The following is a 17562-nucleotide window of genomic DNA, read 5'->3' as shown; positions in this document are numbered from 1 at the left end:
CATGACTCAACTATATGCTATTTACAAGAGATCCGCCTCAGAACAAAAGACACACACAGGATGAGAGTGAAGGGATGGAAAAAAACTTTCCATGAAAATGGTAGCAATACTCATATCTAACAAAATAGACTTTAAAATGACGGCCATCACAAGAAACAACAAAGGTCACTATATAATACTAAAGGGATCGATTCAACATATATACAACCAATTTAGGTGAAACTAATTATAAAAAAACTTCTAGAGGACTTTAACAGAGGAATTGACAAAAATACAGTCATAGTAGGGGACTTTAACACTACTCTGATTTCACTGAATATATCTTCCAGATAAAAATGTAACAAGGAAACAGAGACTCTAAAGGACATAGTGACCAGGTGGATTTAATAGACATTTATAGAATAATTCACCACAAAGTAGCAGAGTATACATTCTTCTCAAGTACACATAGATCATTCACAAAGATAGACCACATGTCAGGACACAAAACAAGTTTCTAAAAGTTCAAGAAGACTGAAATCAAGCATCCTCTCAGTTCACAGTGGAATGAAATTAGAAATCAATTACAGTAAAAATACCCCAAAACATTCAAACATATAGAGGCTAAATAGCATGTTATTTAAAAATGAATGGGTTATCAATGAGCTTAAGAAATAAATAAATAAATAAATAAACTTCCTGGAAACAAATGAAAATGAACACACAACAACCCCCAAATCTCAGAGACACAGAAAAAGCAGTCTGAGACACGCATACCTAAGAAAACATGAAAAATCAGCAATAAACTATTTAACCGTACAACTGAAAGAACTAGAAAGAGAACAACAAGAAAGCCCAGAGTAAGTAGAATGGAGGATATAGTAAAGATTAGAGCAAAAATAAATAGCATAGAAAATTTTAAAAATATATACAAAAAAAAAAAAAATCAATGAAACCAGGAGCTGGTTCTTTGAAAGAAAAAAAAAAGATAAACCATGAGAGAACCCAAATAAATAAAATCAGAAATGAAAGTGGAGAAGTAACACTGACATCACAGAAATACAAAGGATTGTAAAAAAATACTATGAACAAGCCAAAAAGCTGGACAGTGTGGATGAAATAGAAAAATTCCTTGAAAAATACAACCTTACAAAACAGAATCAGGAAAACTAAAAAAATAAATAAATAAATAAATAAATAAATAAATAATAAAATAAAATAAAAACCTGAATAGGCCAAACAAACCAATAAAATAGAAGCAGTAATCAAAAACTCCCAGCAAACAAAAGCCCAAATCCAGATGGATTCACAGGGGAGTTTTTCCAAACATTCAAAGAAGAACTAACACCTATATTCCTCAAACTATTGCAGAAAATCCAAGAGAAAGGAACACTCCCAAACTCTTTTTATGAGGCCAGCATTACCCTAATTCCAAAACCAGGTAAAGACATTACAAAAAAAAAAAAAAAGAGAGAAAGAGAAAGAGAATTATAGGCAAATATCCCTCATGAACATAGATGCTAAAATCCTCAACAAAATATTAGCAAATCGCATCCAGCAATACATTAAGAAGATCATACACAATGATCAAGTAAAATTTATTCAAGAGATGGAAGGCTGGTACAATACTTACAAATCAATAAATGTGATATATCACATAAACAAACAGAAAGACAAATATCACATCATCAGACTAATTGATACAGAAAAAGCATTCGACAAAATCCAATACCCTTTCTTGATAAAAACTCTCAGCAAAGGTGTAATAAAGGGAGCATATCTCAATATGATAAAGTCCATATATGACAAACGTACAGCCAACATCATACTCAATGGGTAAAAATTAAAACCATTTCCCCTAAGAACAGGAACAAGACAAGGATGCCCACCTCACCACACCTGTTCAAAATAGTGCTGAAAGTGCTAGCAATAGCGGTTAGACAAGAAGAAACAAAAGGCATCAAATTGGAAAAGATGAAGTAAGATTGTCATTATTCGCAGATGACATGATATGGTACATAGAAAACCCCAAAGACTCCATCAAAAAACTACTAGATTTAATAAATGAATTCAGCAATGTAGCAGGATACAAAATTAGCACTCAGAAATCTATGGCTTTTGTATACAACAATAATGAACTCACAAAAAGAGAAACTAAAAAAACAATCCCATTTACCATTGCACCAAAAAAAAAATATATAATAATAATAAGAAGAAGAAGAAGAAGAAGAAGAAGAAGAACAAGAAGAAGGAGAAGGAGAAGGAGAAGGAGAAGGAGAAGGAGAAGGAGAAGGAGAAGGAGAAGGAGAAGGAGAAGGAGAAGGAGAAGAACAAGAAGAACAAGAAGAACAAGAAGAACAAGAAGAACAAGAAGAACAAGAAGAAGATACCTAGGAATAAACTTAAGGAGGTAAAATACCTAGACTCTGAAAACTATAGGATGTTGAAAAAGAGACAGAGGAAGACATAAACAAATTGAAGAACGTACAGTGTTCATGGATTGGTAGAATCAATAACATTAAAAGGTCCATAATACCCAAAGCAAGCTATAGATTCAATGCAATCCCCATTAAGATACCAATAGTATATTTCACAGACCTAGAAAAAACTCTCCAAAAATTCATATGGAATAAAAATAAATAAACCGAATAGCTGCCAGCAATCCTGAGAAAAAAGAACAAAGTTGGAGGGATCACAATAACAGATATCAATCTATCATACAAAGCCACGGTTTTCAAAATTGCCTGGTATTGGCACAAGAACAGACATATACACCAATGGAACAGAACAGAGAACCCAGAAACCAACCCAAGCCATTATGCTCAATTAATATTTGACAAAGGAAACAAAAGCATACAATGGAGACAAGACAGTCTCTTCAATAAATGGTGCTAGGAAAATTGAGCAGATGCATGCAAAAGAAAAAAAGAAAGAAAGAAACTACACCCCCAACTTATACCTTACATAAAAATAAACTCAAAATGGATAAAGGACTTAAACGGTAAACCATAAAAATCTTAGAAGAATCCATAGGAAGCAAAATATCAGATATGTGCCTGTGTCATAGAAATATCTTCACCAGTACCGCAAACTCATTAGTTAACAGAGCCAAATATCAACAGTACAATTGAAATTTCTTTTGAGAACCAAATTTTTTAAACAAACTTTCTCTAACACCACTTCTTCAAAACAGACTTGCCCAGACCATGGTATTTTGTGGAAGAGCCACATTCAAGGGGCCAAAGAATCACATGTGGCTTGCAAACAGCAGTTTGCCTACTACGGGTTTATACCAACCTTTATCCCTATACCTAAAACTCCCAAAATAAGTTCCCTGCACAAGAACATCTCATCCTCAGGCCACATTTTAGAGATGGGCACATGAACGTGGCCCATAAAAGTTCTCTTCAAGATTTTTGTCAGAGCTCACAGGAAAAAAAATGTTCTCTCTCCTCTGACACTGTGAATTGTAAGGACAATGAAAATCTTGGTCAAAAGGCTATCACTGCTACCACTTGAAAAGCCTGCCAGACGTTTAACGAGCAGAACAAAAACAGTAGATCTAATAAATGGAGAATGGAAAGTAGGAAGACCATGGGGAAAGCAGAGAGAGCCCAAGTCCTAAGCTATTTGAACATCCTGCATCTAGCCTGGTCTGAAGCCACTGGACCTCCCACTTTGTGAACCAATCAATGTATTTTTCTGTGCACATATCTGTCACTTAAAACCAAATGACTGCTAGCTAATCATCCTATATAATAAAAGCCTAATATGCTATGTGTCCAGTTGTCTTGTCAACCGATCAAAGCATAATATGCTAATAATATGCTAATAATATGCTAAAGCTGTTCAATCACTTGCTGTGATGTGCACTGACCACCAAGGGACAGACACTCCTAATGGTTGATTAGCTTGCTGCTGAGGTCTGGCTACTAGGGACTGAGCGAGACAGGCCGGATACACCCTGGAGCCTTCCTGTGGTCTCTCCCCCTGGCTGGCCAACTTCCCGTGTCCCTCCCTGGCCCCAGTCCCTCAGCCTGGTCTGCACCCTCTCATAATCCGGGATAAGGGACCTTCCCCACCCCCACCCCATGAGTGCATGAATTTTGTGCACCGGGCCTCTAGTTTTATTAAGGTAAAGGCAGGTAAGCAAATGTAACTTTTCCTATTTTACAAAGATAAATGCTCAAAGAGCAATATAGGACATTTAGTCCTTGTGGATATTCTGAAAACAAGCATTGTAATCAGAATAATATTAACATTCATAAATTTTCATCAAGTGATTAGCTTTCAAAAAAAAAAGTAAGCCAAAGGATTCCACTACCAATTTTTATACAGTACATTTTACTAAAGCACTAGTAGCCCATCGCGCAATATCACACACAGTAGGCCGTCTGCTGCTTCCGTGGGAGCTGGTGGGAACCGCAGTGCGCCACCAGGAAAGGTGCTGCTTCCACAGGAGCCAGGAGGAACCTGTGCCAATTCCGCAGGAGGTGGGAGGGACCTGCCTGCTTCCGGGAGAGGCAGGTCCGCCCGTCTCCTCTCCAGGCCTGTGTTCAGCTGTGGAGGCTGTGGGCCAGCCCCCCATCCTTGTCCGTGTCCGCTCCAGCTCTGGGAAGCCAGCCTAAGCTGGGTGCAGCATCAATGCAAGCATTCCACCAGGCCGCACGTGCCCACCCCTCTCAGCAGCCACCCCCGCCCCTGGACCGGAGGACCCTGGCAGGGCTGAGAGGGCTGGGCGCCACCATCTTGTGGCTATGGGCGCTGCCATCTTTGTGACAGAGTGACAGTTAATATGCATATTATCCTTTTATTAGATAGGATTATTTTAGAGTGAATAACTTTTTGTCCATATAGCATTTTAATAAGTATTTCATCTAAAACTGTTTTGTAGCCATCAACATGGGTTGAATACCAAAAACATTTTATTCTTTCATCGATGTTTAATCAATAACAGATTTTTCAGTATATAACATTGTCAGATTTTTATTTAATATTGTTGGTGCCTAATAATTCTTAAATACTTTTTATGACTGATAGTTTTTATTTCATTGTTAGCTAACCCATGAGAAATCTGTAAATTTTCCACAGATATTTTAAAGTTGTTACATTGTTAAGATCTTTACCAGTTTCAAAAACACTTTTCTTAGTTATATATCTCAGATACATCTGTGGTAGCCCATCTAAAATATGCTTTTAATGGTTCTAATCCACTCAAAATTATAAATTACAGAATATTCATACTTTAGGATATTCAAAACTATCAAGTGAGCTCACAATTCAAGGACTTGTAGCTCTGACAAGCAAGTTGCTTTGGTTCAGGATTTTGCAACAGCAGCATTATTGACGTATGGGGCAAGATAATTGTGAGGGCTGTCCTGTGCATTGTAAAATGTTTAGCAGCATCCCTCGCCTTTACCCACTGGATACTAGTAACACCCTCTTTATCCTGGTTATGACAACTCAAAATGTCTTCAGATACTGCAGAATGTTCCCAGGGGGAAGGGAATCACCCGTGGTTGACTAGATCTTCCCAACGATTAAGTTATAATTGTTCTAGAATTTTATTGCTAAATTCTTTAATATGCAATAGGATCACAATGTTCTCAGGGTCAAACTAGCCTGCTGCAGGTTCAGAGTAGTTAATAATTTCCCAAAGTTAACACCTAGTGCTAAGACCTGAACCATAATACAGTTTTTCCCTTAATGCCATATTTCTCAGTTGAAGCCCTAGTTCTGTATTTCCCAACCCCAAAATCATCAGTTCTATTGTACCCCAATAATATAACCTTAAAAATCATTAAAATGCTGTTAGATATTTATTGCCCTGTTTATATATTTAAAAATAGACAACCTGAATATCCAAGAATGGAAAATTGGTAAAATATATAGGTAAATATTGATATATAAACTTTTTTTTAAATATATTTTATTGATATTTTACAGAGAGGAAGAGAGAGGGACAGAGTTAGAAACATCGATGAGAGAGAAACATCAATCAGCTGTCTCTTGCACATCCCCTACTGGGGATGTGCCCGAAACGAAGGTACATGCCCTTGACCGAAATCGAACCTGGGACCTTTCAGTCCACAGGGTGATGCTCTATCCACTGAGCCAAGCCGGTTTCGGCTAAATATATAATCTTAATTCCTATCAGCACTAATAAAAGAAAAAGATGTAAATTGACTGTACATCCACCAGCCAATCAGGAGTTGATATGCAAATTAACCCAGCAAAATTGCCAGTTAATTTGCATATGCAGTTATGGAGCAAAAACTGAAGAATGAAGACTAAAGGCTCCACTGAAGGCTGAAGGCTTGATTCTGATGTATCCAGAGCCAAGCCTAAAGGCTGAAGGCTTGGCTCCTCTGAAGCCGGAGCCAAGCCTGAAGGCTGAAGGTAGCCCAGACCCCAGGTGCCGGAGGAAAACTGGTGCCAGCAGTCAGGGGAAGGAAGGCCTATTGCACGAACCTTTGTGCAGTGGGCCTCTAGTTTAAAATAATCATGTACAACAATATTTATCACTATGTTGATATGTTTATAATAGGCTAAGTGAGAATAAATTATAAAACACAAATGACTCCCAATTTAAAAAAAGAAGCATGTTTGTATAAAAAAAACAAATAATATATATTATAAAATCTGATAGGATTAACACAAAAAAGTTGACAATTATGAGTTTGTATGTGAGGATTGTTTTAGGGGATTTGTCTGTATTTTTTACTCTTCTACAATGAACATAGATTTCTTTTTTAAAAAGTAAATATTTTTATTAAAAATTACTTCATACACAAAAATCATAAAGATGAAAGTGAATTCCACTTTAATAGTAATGGTGTTATAGGACAGCACTATATATGTCACAATGGATTGAATAAGTTATGTTTCCAAGTTTATCATTTGATTTTGATCTATGGTATATCTGAACATATTCAACATCAGAGTCTTACTGAACCAACTAGCTAGGCTCTCTCTGTGAAAACACTATGATAATTTGTATTGAAAACTCTTTGTAGTAGCTAACCTCCTTGTTAACCTCTTTGTTCCTAAAACCAAAATACAATACTACTATGAAATAAAGAAATACAAAGAATTTACAAATTATACTTACTAAGACTATCTGATAGGCAGGGTTAAAAACTGTGGGCTTGGGATTTTTTTTTTTTCCTTAACATAAATGAACCCTCTACCTTCTGCTCACCAAGCTTTATAAAGCTCCTATCTTGAAAGCCAACAAGACAATTCCAGCCTCTCCTGCTCCTTCTCTGTATGAACTTTAACATAATAAGTCACTGAGTACTTATTAGATATAAAGTGTTGATAAGCTAGGCATACAGTACAGACAAAATAAGAACAGCATATAATTTGCATTTATTGTTTTATGTACCTTGTTGCTCTTTTTCCAAACTACATATTAGAAAGCAGGGTCAATTCTATGCAAAGAGGAGGTAACGAATTACTGTTCACATGTGTGAGTGCTCCTGAGACATCTTTCCAGCCTAAATTGTAATTCATTAAGTAACACTGCTTTTTGTGCTTTTACATTTGTCTATGTATGACTTCTGATTTAAAATGGGACACTCCAGCCGAGACCGGTTTGGCTCAATGGATAGAGCGTCGGCTTAGGGACTGAAGGGTCCCGGGTTCGATTCCGGTTAAGGGCATGTACCTTGGTTGCGGGCATATCCCCAGTAGGGGGTGTGCAAGAGGCAGCTGATAGATGACTCTCTCTCATCGATGTTTCTAACTCTCTATCTCTTTCCCTTCCTCTCTGTACAAAATCAATAAAAATATATTTTAAAAAATAAATAAATAAAAATAAAATGGGACACTCCAATTTTGATAGCCATATCATGGCCCATTGTTGCCAAGAGTTTGCCTCCTGTTTACCTGGATCAGAGATATCCCTGAGTCCAGATTTCTGGTGAGTTCCCAGCTGCATTTATCCATAGTCCTCATGGATATGCCAGAGTCAAAGACTGAATTTAAGTTAATATGTTGTCAGTAATATGTCCATGTCTCTCACATTTGAAGCAAAGCTTATACATTGATTTGCCAATATAACACAAATTTTGAGGACATTTACAAGTAATCACCAATCCTATATAATAAAGAATTAATATGCAAATTAACCCTCACACCCTCACAAGATGGCTGTCTACGATTAGTCTGGCAGGGAGGTTAGTGAGGGACAACCAAACGACTGAATGAGCAGACTGTGTGGGGCGACCAGGCCAGCGAGGGGTGTAGTTAGGGGTGACCAGGCTGGCAGAGGGGGGCAGTTGGGAGCAACCAGGCAGGCAGGCAGGTGAACAATTAGGAGCCAGTGGTCCAGGATTGTGAGAGGGATGTCTGACTGTTGGTGTAGGCCTGATCCTGGGGACATCCCCCAAGGAGTCCTGGATTGGAGAGGGTGCAGGCTGGGCTGAGGGGAATTTTGTGCACTGGGCCTCTAGTACCTATATAAATACAAACTTTAAAAATTCACACCCACATGAATTTCTAATGTTTTTATAACCAACATGTATTATTCATATACAAAGAACATTTATTTTTTTATTTTTAGAAAGTTCACATGAATTGACTCCGTTCTGTCTGCATATCCAGATAGTTCTGATAGTTCTCAACCTACAAGGAACTGGTTCAGTTCTTCTAAAGCCCAGGAAACAGAATAACTCCCAAATAATTGAAAATACATATAGTAAGAATAATAAAGAAGCTTACTTTATTGAACACTAACAGGTGCCAAGGATTGTATTAACTAATTAAATCCTCACAACAACCCTATCAGATATACTCTCCTTATCCTCATTTTATAGTTAAGAAAACTGGGTCACAAAATTATATAATTCTACCCTCAAATCTCCAAATCTAGACAGGGCAGAAATGGACTGCAACCCACACTAACTCCAAACCCAAGTTGCAGATTATGCTACACTCCTACCCTTGACCTTTGCCTTCTAAGACAAAGGAGCAACAAACAAACAAAAACTCAAGGAATAAAAAATGAAGGAATAAACAAATACACTAGAAGTCATAATAATGGATAGGGGGTGAAATGTGACATAACAGGGGGAAAAAATTGTTCAGTGAATGAATGAATGAAATGTATAAGACTTTAAACTCCCTCATTTCTCAGCAAAAATTATTTGGGGCTCAGAAAACTAGGAAAGCAAGAGGAACAATAAAGCCTACAATTTCGTAGTAAAAATCTTCATTATTCTAAACCACAAGAACTCACAAAATCTTGCCTAGAATCACTTTCCAATCAAGAGCAGGAACAATATATTAATACATGCCTTCCTTTAACCAGAACAAATGCTCTAACTTCAACACGCGAGAGATCCCTAACACAAGTTCAGCTAGAGCCAAAAAAAAAATACTGAGCTCAGGGCATGAGGCAATCTCTCCTTAGTTGAGTGATCTCCAGCAATCCACTGTTCCCTGTCTCAGTGACCTCAACTGTCGCGTCAGGGGGTTAACTAGAGTTGTCATGTTCAGCTCTAAGAGAAGGTGAACCTGTGAGAGAGGAAACTCCTGTCACACTTGAAAAGGCTCACGGATACATTGAGCGATGAACGATGGGTTCTTTGCCCTGTCTGGAACGTGGAACAGAGAAATCGGCTTCCAGGCCCTTGAGACTCCGAGAGCAAGGTCAAGTTTGGCTTTCTCTGAGGGCTGCTGCTTCAACTTCTGCGTGACCTGTGACCCAGTAATCAAGTCGGAGTCGGGGGAGGGAGCGGGGGTGAAAGCAGCATTGTAGAGGGGGGGGCACAATTCCCAGCCGTCAGAACCCTCGCTCAGACCCTGGGGCGCCTGAATGAGGCCGGGAGCGCGCAGCTTCCCCGGCGCCGCACGGGGAAGACTTCGTAGGAACAAGTGAAGAGTCGCACCATCAAATGCCCTAACCTGCCGCATGCCCTAACTCCCGGGCGCCCTAACTCCGGGGAACCTCGGCCTCGGGGCTCCCCGCGCCGCGCCCCTCCCGGCCGCGGGCAGGGGGAGGCGGGGCGCGGAGCTCCGCACGGAGCGCGGGAGCCGCCGCCGCGGGGACCCGGTTACCTGTGTCGGCCCCCGCGCCGGCGTGCAGCACTCTGACCTCCGGCCGCCCGTCGCCGCCCGGCCGGCCGCGCACCACCTGCCGCAGCAGCAGCCGCACGCGCCGGGCGGCCGCGCCGCCGGGGCTGCCGGGCGCCCCGAGCAGCAGGAGCCGGGACTGCATGGGGCCGGGTGTCGCCGGCGACGGTACGGGGCTCCGGGCGAGCCGTGTCCCGAGCGGCGGCGTGGACCGGTGCGGCAGCGGGACAGGAAGCTCGCCGCCCCGAGTCCGCCGGAAACTCCTTCCCCCGGCGCCGCGGACTCCGCGGGCTCCGGCCCGGGCCCCGGGGGCGGGAGCCCGGCCGGCCGGCGGGAGGGACGGCGGGGCCGCGGGGAGCCTGGGCCGGGCCGGCCGCCCGGGGCTGAGGGCCCTCACTCCCGCGCCTCGCCTCGCCCTCCCCCGTGGCCTGGCTTCCCCGGGCCTCCCTCCAGGCCCCCGCGTTCTCCTGGGCGCCCGGAGAGCCAGGCATGCGGCGGGTTAGGGCATTTGATGGTACGACTCTTCACGAGTTCCTACGAAGTCTTCCCTTGTTAATAGCCCGGTCTTATCGCGCACTTTGCCCGCGCGCTGCTGCCCATCCTTTCCAGATGTGGAGCATATATACTCACAAGATTGCAGAACTTCCACTATCTGGATTCATTGTATCCACACCAGTGTGCCCATTCAGCATTTGAAAGCCTTGCGCCTTATCCTTTTTCCCACATTTTAAAAAGAAATCCATATCCTGGTGGTATGTAGAGATTGCCAAAATATCAGAAAGGACCTAAATCAAGCAATTTTAATCACTCTGCGATGAAGAGTTATAAACGTGATTTATGAGTTTAGTTAGAGAAAGTGGGACACTGGCTAAAGCTGCCTCCCGTTTATACTACCAAAAGCAGAACTGGTCCTACCACAAAGCAAACTAATCCTAATATAACTATAGGGCATCTCCAAAATGTCCGGCAAACGGCTCAAAACAAGTTCTATTATACAAAACAAAGGCAGAGCCCTGGCCGGTTGCTCAGTGGAGAGGTTCCATTCCTGTTGAGGGCACAGTCCTGGTTTGCAGGCTGGACCCCTGCAACCAATCCACGTGTCTCTCTTTCTCTCATTGATGTTTCTCTGTGTGTGTGTCTCCCTCTCCCTTCCACTCTCTAAGAATCAATGGGGAAAATATCCTCGGGTATTAACAGCAACAAAAAATAATAAAAAGACAGAGGCTTCATTTTTAGCTAAAGGACTTGTTAATTCTAGAGTTGGAATAATAAAGGTAAACATTTTGTAGTGCATTGCAAACATGGATTTACACATATGTTCTCATAATCTTCACAACTCTAAGAGTGCTGGGGAAAATGACATGAATCCAAGATGTAACAGTTTATGAAATGCTTACCTACTTTGAGCACCTATGTCTGGGATATTTTGCTTCAAGATGCTCTGAAGTGGAGCACTCCACATGGAGATGTCAGTGAGATTTCACAGAAAAGGTAATATTTGACATAATTTTTGAAGGAGATGAAAGAGTTTTTCAGGCTGAGAAAAGGGCAAATTATATCTGAAAATACATGACAAAACAAAATCAGGGAGGGATGCCCTGTGTTTGGAGTTCAAGTATATAAAGCAGTTGGTAGAGATAAGCCTGGAAAGAAAAATTGGAACCAAGTTGTTTGCAGGGAGTAAGAGTTTGCAGATTAACCTCCAGGAAATGGGAAAATGGAGAAAAAAATTTAGAATGACAAATCTACAATGTGAAGGAGAAATTTGATCCAGAAATAAAGGTTGCACCAGAACTTTACTTTGAATACTATTTTAGATTTGGATAAACAAAGATTAGGAGTATAGAGCATCAATAAAGGCTTAGATGCCTGACAAGCATGGTTAGTTTAAGAACACAGACTAAGAATAGCAAAGTAAGAGGATATAATATTTGGAAAGTAGGAGAAGGAATTCCTAATTCCTTAATTATGTGCCTTATATGAAACCTCCAATCAGTGTGTGCCAAGTACCTAAGCCCCATACCTTTCCTTTCCTCCCCTCAAAAGGCGTGTTCACTCCAGCATGTCTGCTCTTTCTTCTTTGGAAGGCAGCCCGGCCGGGGTCTTCTCCTCCAACAAAGCCTGTGTCCTGGTTCTTCAGCCCCTCTGTCTCATCTTTCACTGGTCAAGGGCGTGAGCCTTGGTTGTGGGCACATCCCAAGTAGGGGGTGTGCAAGAGGCAGTTTATTGATGTGTCTCTCTCATGGATGTTTCTGTCTGTCCCTCTCCCTTCCTTCCTCTCTATAAAAAAATCAATAAAATATACTTTTAAAAGAAGATTAATTCTGTGATCTCAACCAAAATTTTAATATAACAACCAGTTTAAATTTAATTGATACCATACATAATAAAAAAGTAATATGCATATTAACCATCATTCCACTTCACCCACAAGCCATACACACAAGCCAATCAGAGTGAGTATGCAAATAAACCCAATCAAGATGGCTACAGTCACAGAGAGCAGGAGGGAGGCTTGGGTTTCCCAGGCAACAGGGGAAGCCACACTTTCCACCTGTCCTAGCCAGCCAGGCCTCCACTCAACGCTACAAAATTTCATTTATAGAAGGTAAACAAATCTAAACAGAAATGGCAGCTGCCAAGGAGCAAGCAGGAGGCTTGGCTTCGATCCAGGCTACAAAGTTTCAATTGTAGAAGGTAAATAAATTCCAGATACCAGGGCCTCCTTGGGTCCCCAGGGAGCATGGCTGGCCTGCAAACCACCACAGGCCCCTCGCTCAGGCCACCCCACGCCCCAAGGGAACCCCCACCCTGATCCAGAACACCCTTCAGGGCAAACCAGCCAGCCCCCACCCACGCACTGGGCCTCTATCCTATCTAATAAAAGAGTAATATGCAAATTGACCATCACTACAACACACAAGATGGCTGCCCCCATGTGGTCAAAGATCCTGCCCCCATGTGGACACAATATAGCCACCACAAGATGGCCAGCAGGGGAGGGCAGTTGGGAGGGACCAGGCCTGTAAGGGAGGGCAGTTGAGAGGCACCAGGCCTACAAGGGAGGGCAGTTGGAGGCAATCAAGCCTTCAGGAGAGGGCAGTTAGGAGTGACCAGGCTGGCAGGGGAGGGAACTTGGGGGCAAACGGGCTGGCAGGGAAGCAGTTAGACATCAATCAGGCTGGCATGGGAGTGGTTAGGGGGTGATCTGGCTGGCAGGCAGAAGTGGTTAGGAGCAATCAGGAAGGCAGACAGGTGAGCAGTTGGGAGCCAGCAGTCCTGGATTGTGAGAGGGATGTCCGACTGCCCGCTGGGATCAGGTCTAAACAGGCAGTCTGACTTCCCTTAAGGGGTTCCAGATTGGAGAGGGTGCAGTCTGGGCTGAGGGACACTCCTTCTGCCCCCGTGCACAAATTTCGTGCACTGGGCCTCTAGTCTTAAGATAATTATAAAAAAGTATATAACCTTTAAATATATACATTTGATGGTCTTTTCAAGTTAAATTTCAAGGCTATAATTGAGAGATGATTCTTGGAAAACTCCAAGGGCCTGGAGTGATTCAAAGAGTTTGTTCTCTCTCTTAAAGGAAATGTTTTAAATTAAACAGATTTAATATACTTGAAATCACATGGAAAGCTTTAATAAATTAATTAGTAAATATATTTTACTTATATACATATATTTGAAATGTTATGAAGGTTTTGGCCTCTAAGAAGGGCAAAATAAAATAACAAAATATTTCTTAAAATCCAACAGCAATATGAAATTAGGAAAAATTCTCTAAAACCAGGAATGAATCTGGAAGAAGAGACTGGGAAGGAAAGGAATAATTGAAAGTGCCGAGTGCCTTGGAACATCAACTTCTACTATCTCTGGTGCCTACAGCATCAATAGGAAGGAAGGAGATCAAAGATTCCAGCATAACGTCAGGACTGGCAAAGGGCTTTGCAGTTAGCTAAATGGTTGACTAGGAAAAAGATTTTTTGCAGAGGTAGCAGCAAGAAATAATGTTTGTCTATTTGACTCTAGGTAGAATTTTTTTTCCTCTAAGAATGTGTGGTTTCTACTTGAAACTCAGATGGGTTTGATGCATGAATATACAGTATTTGCTTGTTATTAAAAATATATTTCAATAATTTTAACTTAAAATGGAATTAGTAAATATATAGGATATTCAAATAGTGCCATTAATAAGCTTTATTTGGTTAACATAAAAAAATGAACAAGCATCAGCAGGATAGTATACATTATTTGCAAGAAAAAATAGAACATTAGAAATGGGTTATATTAAAAGACATAAAATAAGTTTCAACAAAAATCAAAGAATAGAGAACACAATTTCTGATATTAATATGATTAAGTAAGAAATAAATTTATGTCAATTTTTAAAAATAAATAAGCTTTGACATACTCATGGATCAAAAAATAAAATAAAATTGGGAAACACTAGGAACTGCACAATCATGAAAATGTCTCTTATTAAATCCTGTATGTGTAACTAAAGCCATTCTATGTTTAGAAGCTGAAAATGGGAAGATTACTTAACTTAAGTATAAAAAAAGAATAATAGATTAAATCTAAAGGAAGTTGAAAGGAAAAATATTAAAGACATTAAAATTATTTAAAGATATAAAAATAAATTAAAAAGATAGAATCAACAAAGACAAAAGTTGATTGTGTGTGAAGACTTTTTTATATCAGAAATAAAATCAATAGTAAGTGAATATCAAGGCATTAGCAAGACTGTTGATGACTGCCTGACTGGTTTAGCTCAGTGGATAGAGCATCAGCCTGCAGACTGAAGGGTTCCAGGTTCAATTCTGGTCAAGGACACATGCCCAGGTTATGGACTTGATCCCCAAGGGGCCTGTGCAGGATGCAGCCAATCAATGATTCTCACTCATCATTGATGTTTCTATCTCTCTCTCCTTCTCCCTTCCTCTCTAAAGTCAATAAAAAATATTTTTAAAGTGTGGTTATGACTGCCATTACTCCCATCAACATTAGATTCCATAACACAAACTATGGATAATGAGGTTGGTAAATAACACAAGGACAATTACACGGTTATATTTGATTATTGTTATCACAGCTAACTTAAGAATGTTTAATAGGTAAGATTATTAGTTGGCTTTCTTAAACTTCCAAATTTTAAAAAAAGTTGTGGCAAAATGCATGTCACATAGAATTTATTATCTTAACCATTTAAGTGCATATTAATGCATTAATGTACATTACCACCATCCAGCCACAGAACTCTTTTCATCTTGGCAAACTGAAACTCTGCACCCATTGAGCACTAACTCTACTTTTTCCCTGCTCCTGGCCTCTGCCAACCATAATTCTACTTTCTGCCTCTATAATTTGACTACCCCAGGTACTTCATATGTATTAGTGAGAGTTCTCCAGAGAAACAAAACTAACGTATTAGATAGACAGACAGATAGATGATAGATAGATAGATAGATAGATAGATAGATAGATAGATAGATAGATAAATAGATACTATAAGGAATTGGCTCACAGTGATGGAGGCTGATTTGCAGTCAGTAAGTAGAGATCAGGAGAATTGCTGGTGTTGTGTCAGTCTGAGAGTTGGCAGCTTGCAACCAGGAAGAGCTGATGTTTTTATTTTGAGCCCAAGGGCAGGAAAAGGCCAATGTCTCAGTTGGAAAAGTCAGGCAGGAGAAATTCCCTGTTACAGGAGGGTCAGCCTTTTTGTTCTATTCAGGACTTCAACAGATTGGCTAAAGGTCACCCAAATTAGGGAGGGCAATCTACTCAATCTGCCATTTCCCATGTTAATCTCACTAAAAAACAGCCTTGCTGACACACCCAGAATGTTTGAACAAATAACTGAATATCCTCTGCCACAGCCAAATAAACACATAAAATTAACCATTACATCATATAAGTGGAATCATACAGTATTTGTCCTTTTGTGACTGTCTTATTTAATATTGCAAGATGTCTTCAAGGTCCCTCCATGTTGTAGCATGTATCAGAATTTCCTTCCCTTTTAAGACTAAAAAATATCTCTCTCTATGTATACAACACATTTTATGTATCCATTTCTCCATCAGTAGACACTTGGATTGCTTCCATATTTTGGCTATCCTAATATATAAAAAGCCAGGGGCTGTCATGACTGAAACAACCGGACAGACAACTGAACAGCAGGCTGCATGGGGCAACCAGGCTGGCAAGGGGGTTAGTGAGGGATGACCAAATGACTGAACAGCAGGCTGTTTGAGGTGACCAGGTTGGCAGGGGGGCAGTTGGGGAAAACCAGGCCAGGGGGGGGGGCATTTTGGGGTGACCAGGCTAGTGGGGGGAGGCAGTTGGGGTGACCAGTCCAGCAGCGGGGCAGTAAGGCCAGTGGGAGGGGCAGTTGGGGGAGACCATGCTGGCAGGGGGCAGTAAGGGGCTCCCAGGCCAGCAAGGGTGGGGGGCAGTTGGGGGCAACCAGGCCAGCAGGCAGAGGTGGTTAGGGATGATCAGGCTGGCAGGGGTGGCAGGGGACACCAGGCAAATAGGCAGGTGAGCAGTTAGGAGCCAGCAGTCCCAGATTGTGAGAGGAGTGTCCAAACAAGCAGTCAGATTTCCCCCAAGGGATCTCAGAATGTACAGTGTTCAGGCTGGGCTGAGGAGACCCCCTGCTCACGAATTTTATGCAGCAGGCCTCTGAATTGTTGAAAATAAAGCTCTCATGAACGTGGGCTTACAAATATATCTTCTAGTCCTGGTTTTCAATTCTTTTGAGAATATACCCAGAGTGGAAATTCTGAGTTACGTGGCAATTCTACTTTTAACTTGAACGGAATAACATTTTCCTATTCCCGCCATTAGTGTATAAGGGATTTAATTTCTCCACATCCTCAACAACACTTGTTATTTTTTGTTTGTTTATTTGCTTGTTTTCATAGCAGCCTTGCTAATGTTATTAGTTTCCTTGTAGTTACATTTCAGTCACTTTCTGTCCATTTTTGTCACTTTCACTAGATTCTTTGACATTACCTCCTTAAGGCTACTGGTGTCAGAGATGATGTACCCAATATAGGAACACCTAAATGTAATTTTAAAAAAAAAACTTCTAGAGGACTTTAATGGAGAAACCGACAATAATATAATCATAGCAGGGACTTTAACAACCCTCTCACTTCACTGGATAGATTTTCCAGACAAAAACTTAACAAGTAAACAGAGACTCTAAAAAACATACTGGATTAGATGGATTTATTGTAATTGACATTTATAGAATACTAAAGGCCTGGTGCAAGACATTCATGCACTAGGGGGGTCCCTCAACCCAGCCTACACCCTCTCACAGTCCAGGACCCCTCGGGGATGTCCACCTGGCAGCTTAGGCCTATTGTGGGCCTAACCTGGCAGGTGGACATCCCCCAAGGGTTCTATGCACTGCTGAGGAGGTAGGAGAAGCTCCCATCACTGCCAATGTGCTTGTCAGCCATGAGGCCAGCTTCTGGCTGAGGGGTACTGGGAGCA

General features: G+C 41.0%; 1 protein-coding gene across 1 annotated transcript in view; it reads right to left on the bottom strand.

Annotated features, from left to right (window-relative positions):
* The window catches only part of VWA8 (von Willebrand factor A domain containing 8), a 341016-nt gene extending 330698 nt beyond the window's left edge, over positions 1–10318 (bottom strand). The window contains exon 1 of the mRNA XM_036454732.2: positions 10042–10318. Coding sequence (XP_036310625.1) covers positions 10042–10201 — 160 coding nt within the window. The 5' untranslated portion in view covers positions 10202–10318. The remainder of the gene's footprint in view (positions 1–10041) is intronic.
* Positions 10319–17562: the final 7244 nt, after the last annotated feature.

The sequence above is a fragment of the Pipistrellus kuhlii genome, unplaced genomic scaffold, assembly GCF_014108245.1.
Source record: "Pipistrellus kuhlii isolate mPipKuh1 unplaced genomic scaffold, mPipKuh1.p scaffold_m20_p_3, whole genome shotgun sequence".
Taxonomy (NCBI): domain Eukaryota; kingdom Metazoa; phylum Chordata; class Mammalia; order Chiroptera; family Vespertilionidae; genus Pipistrellus; species Pipistrellus kuhlii.
The sequence above is the reverse complement of the archived record's forward strand: the minus strand, read 5'-3'. Positions and strand labels throughout refer to the sequence as shown.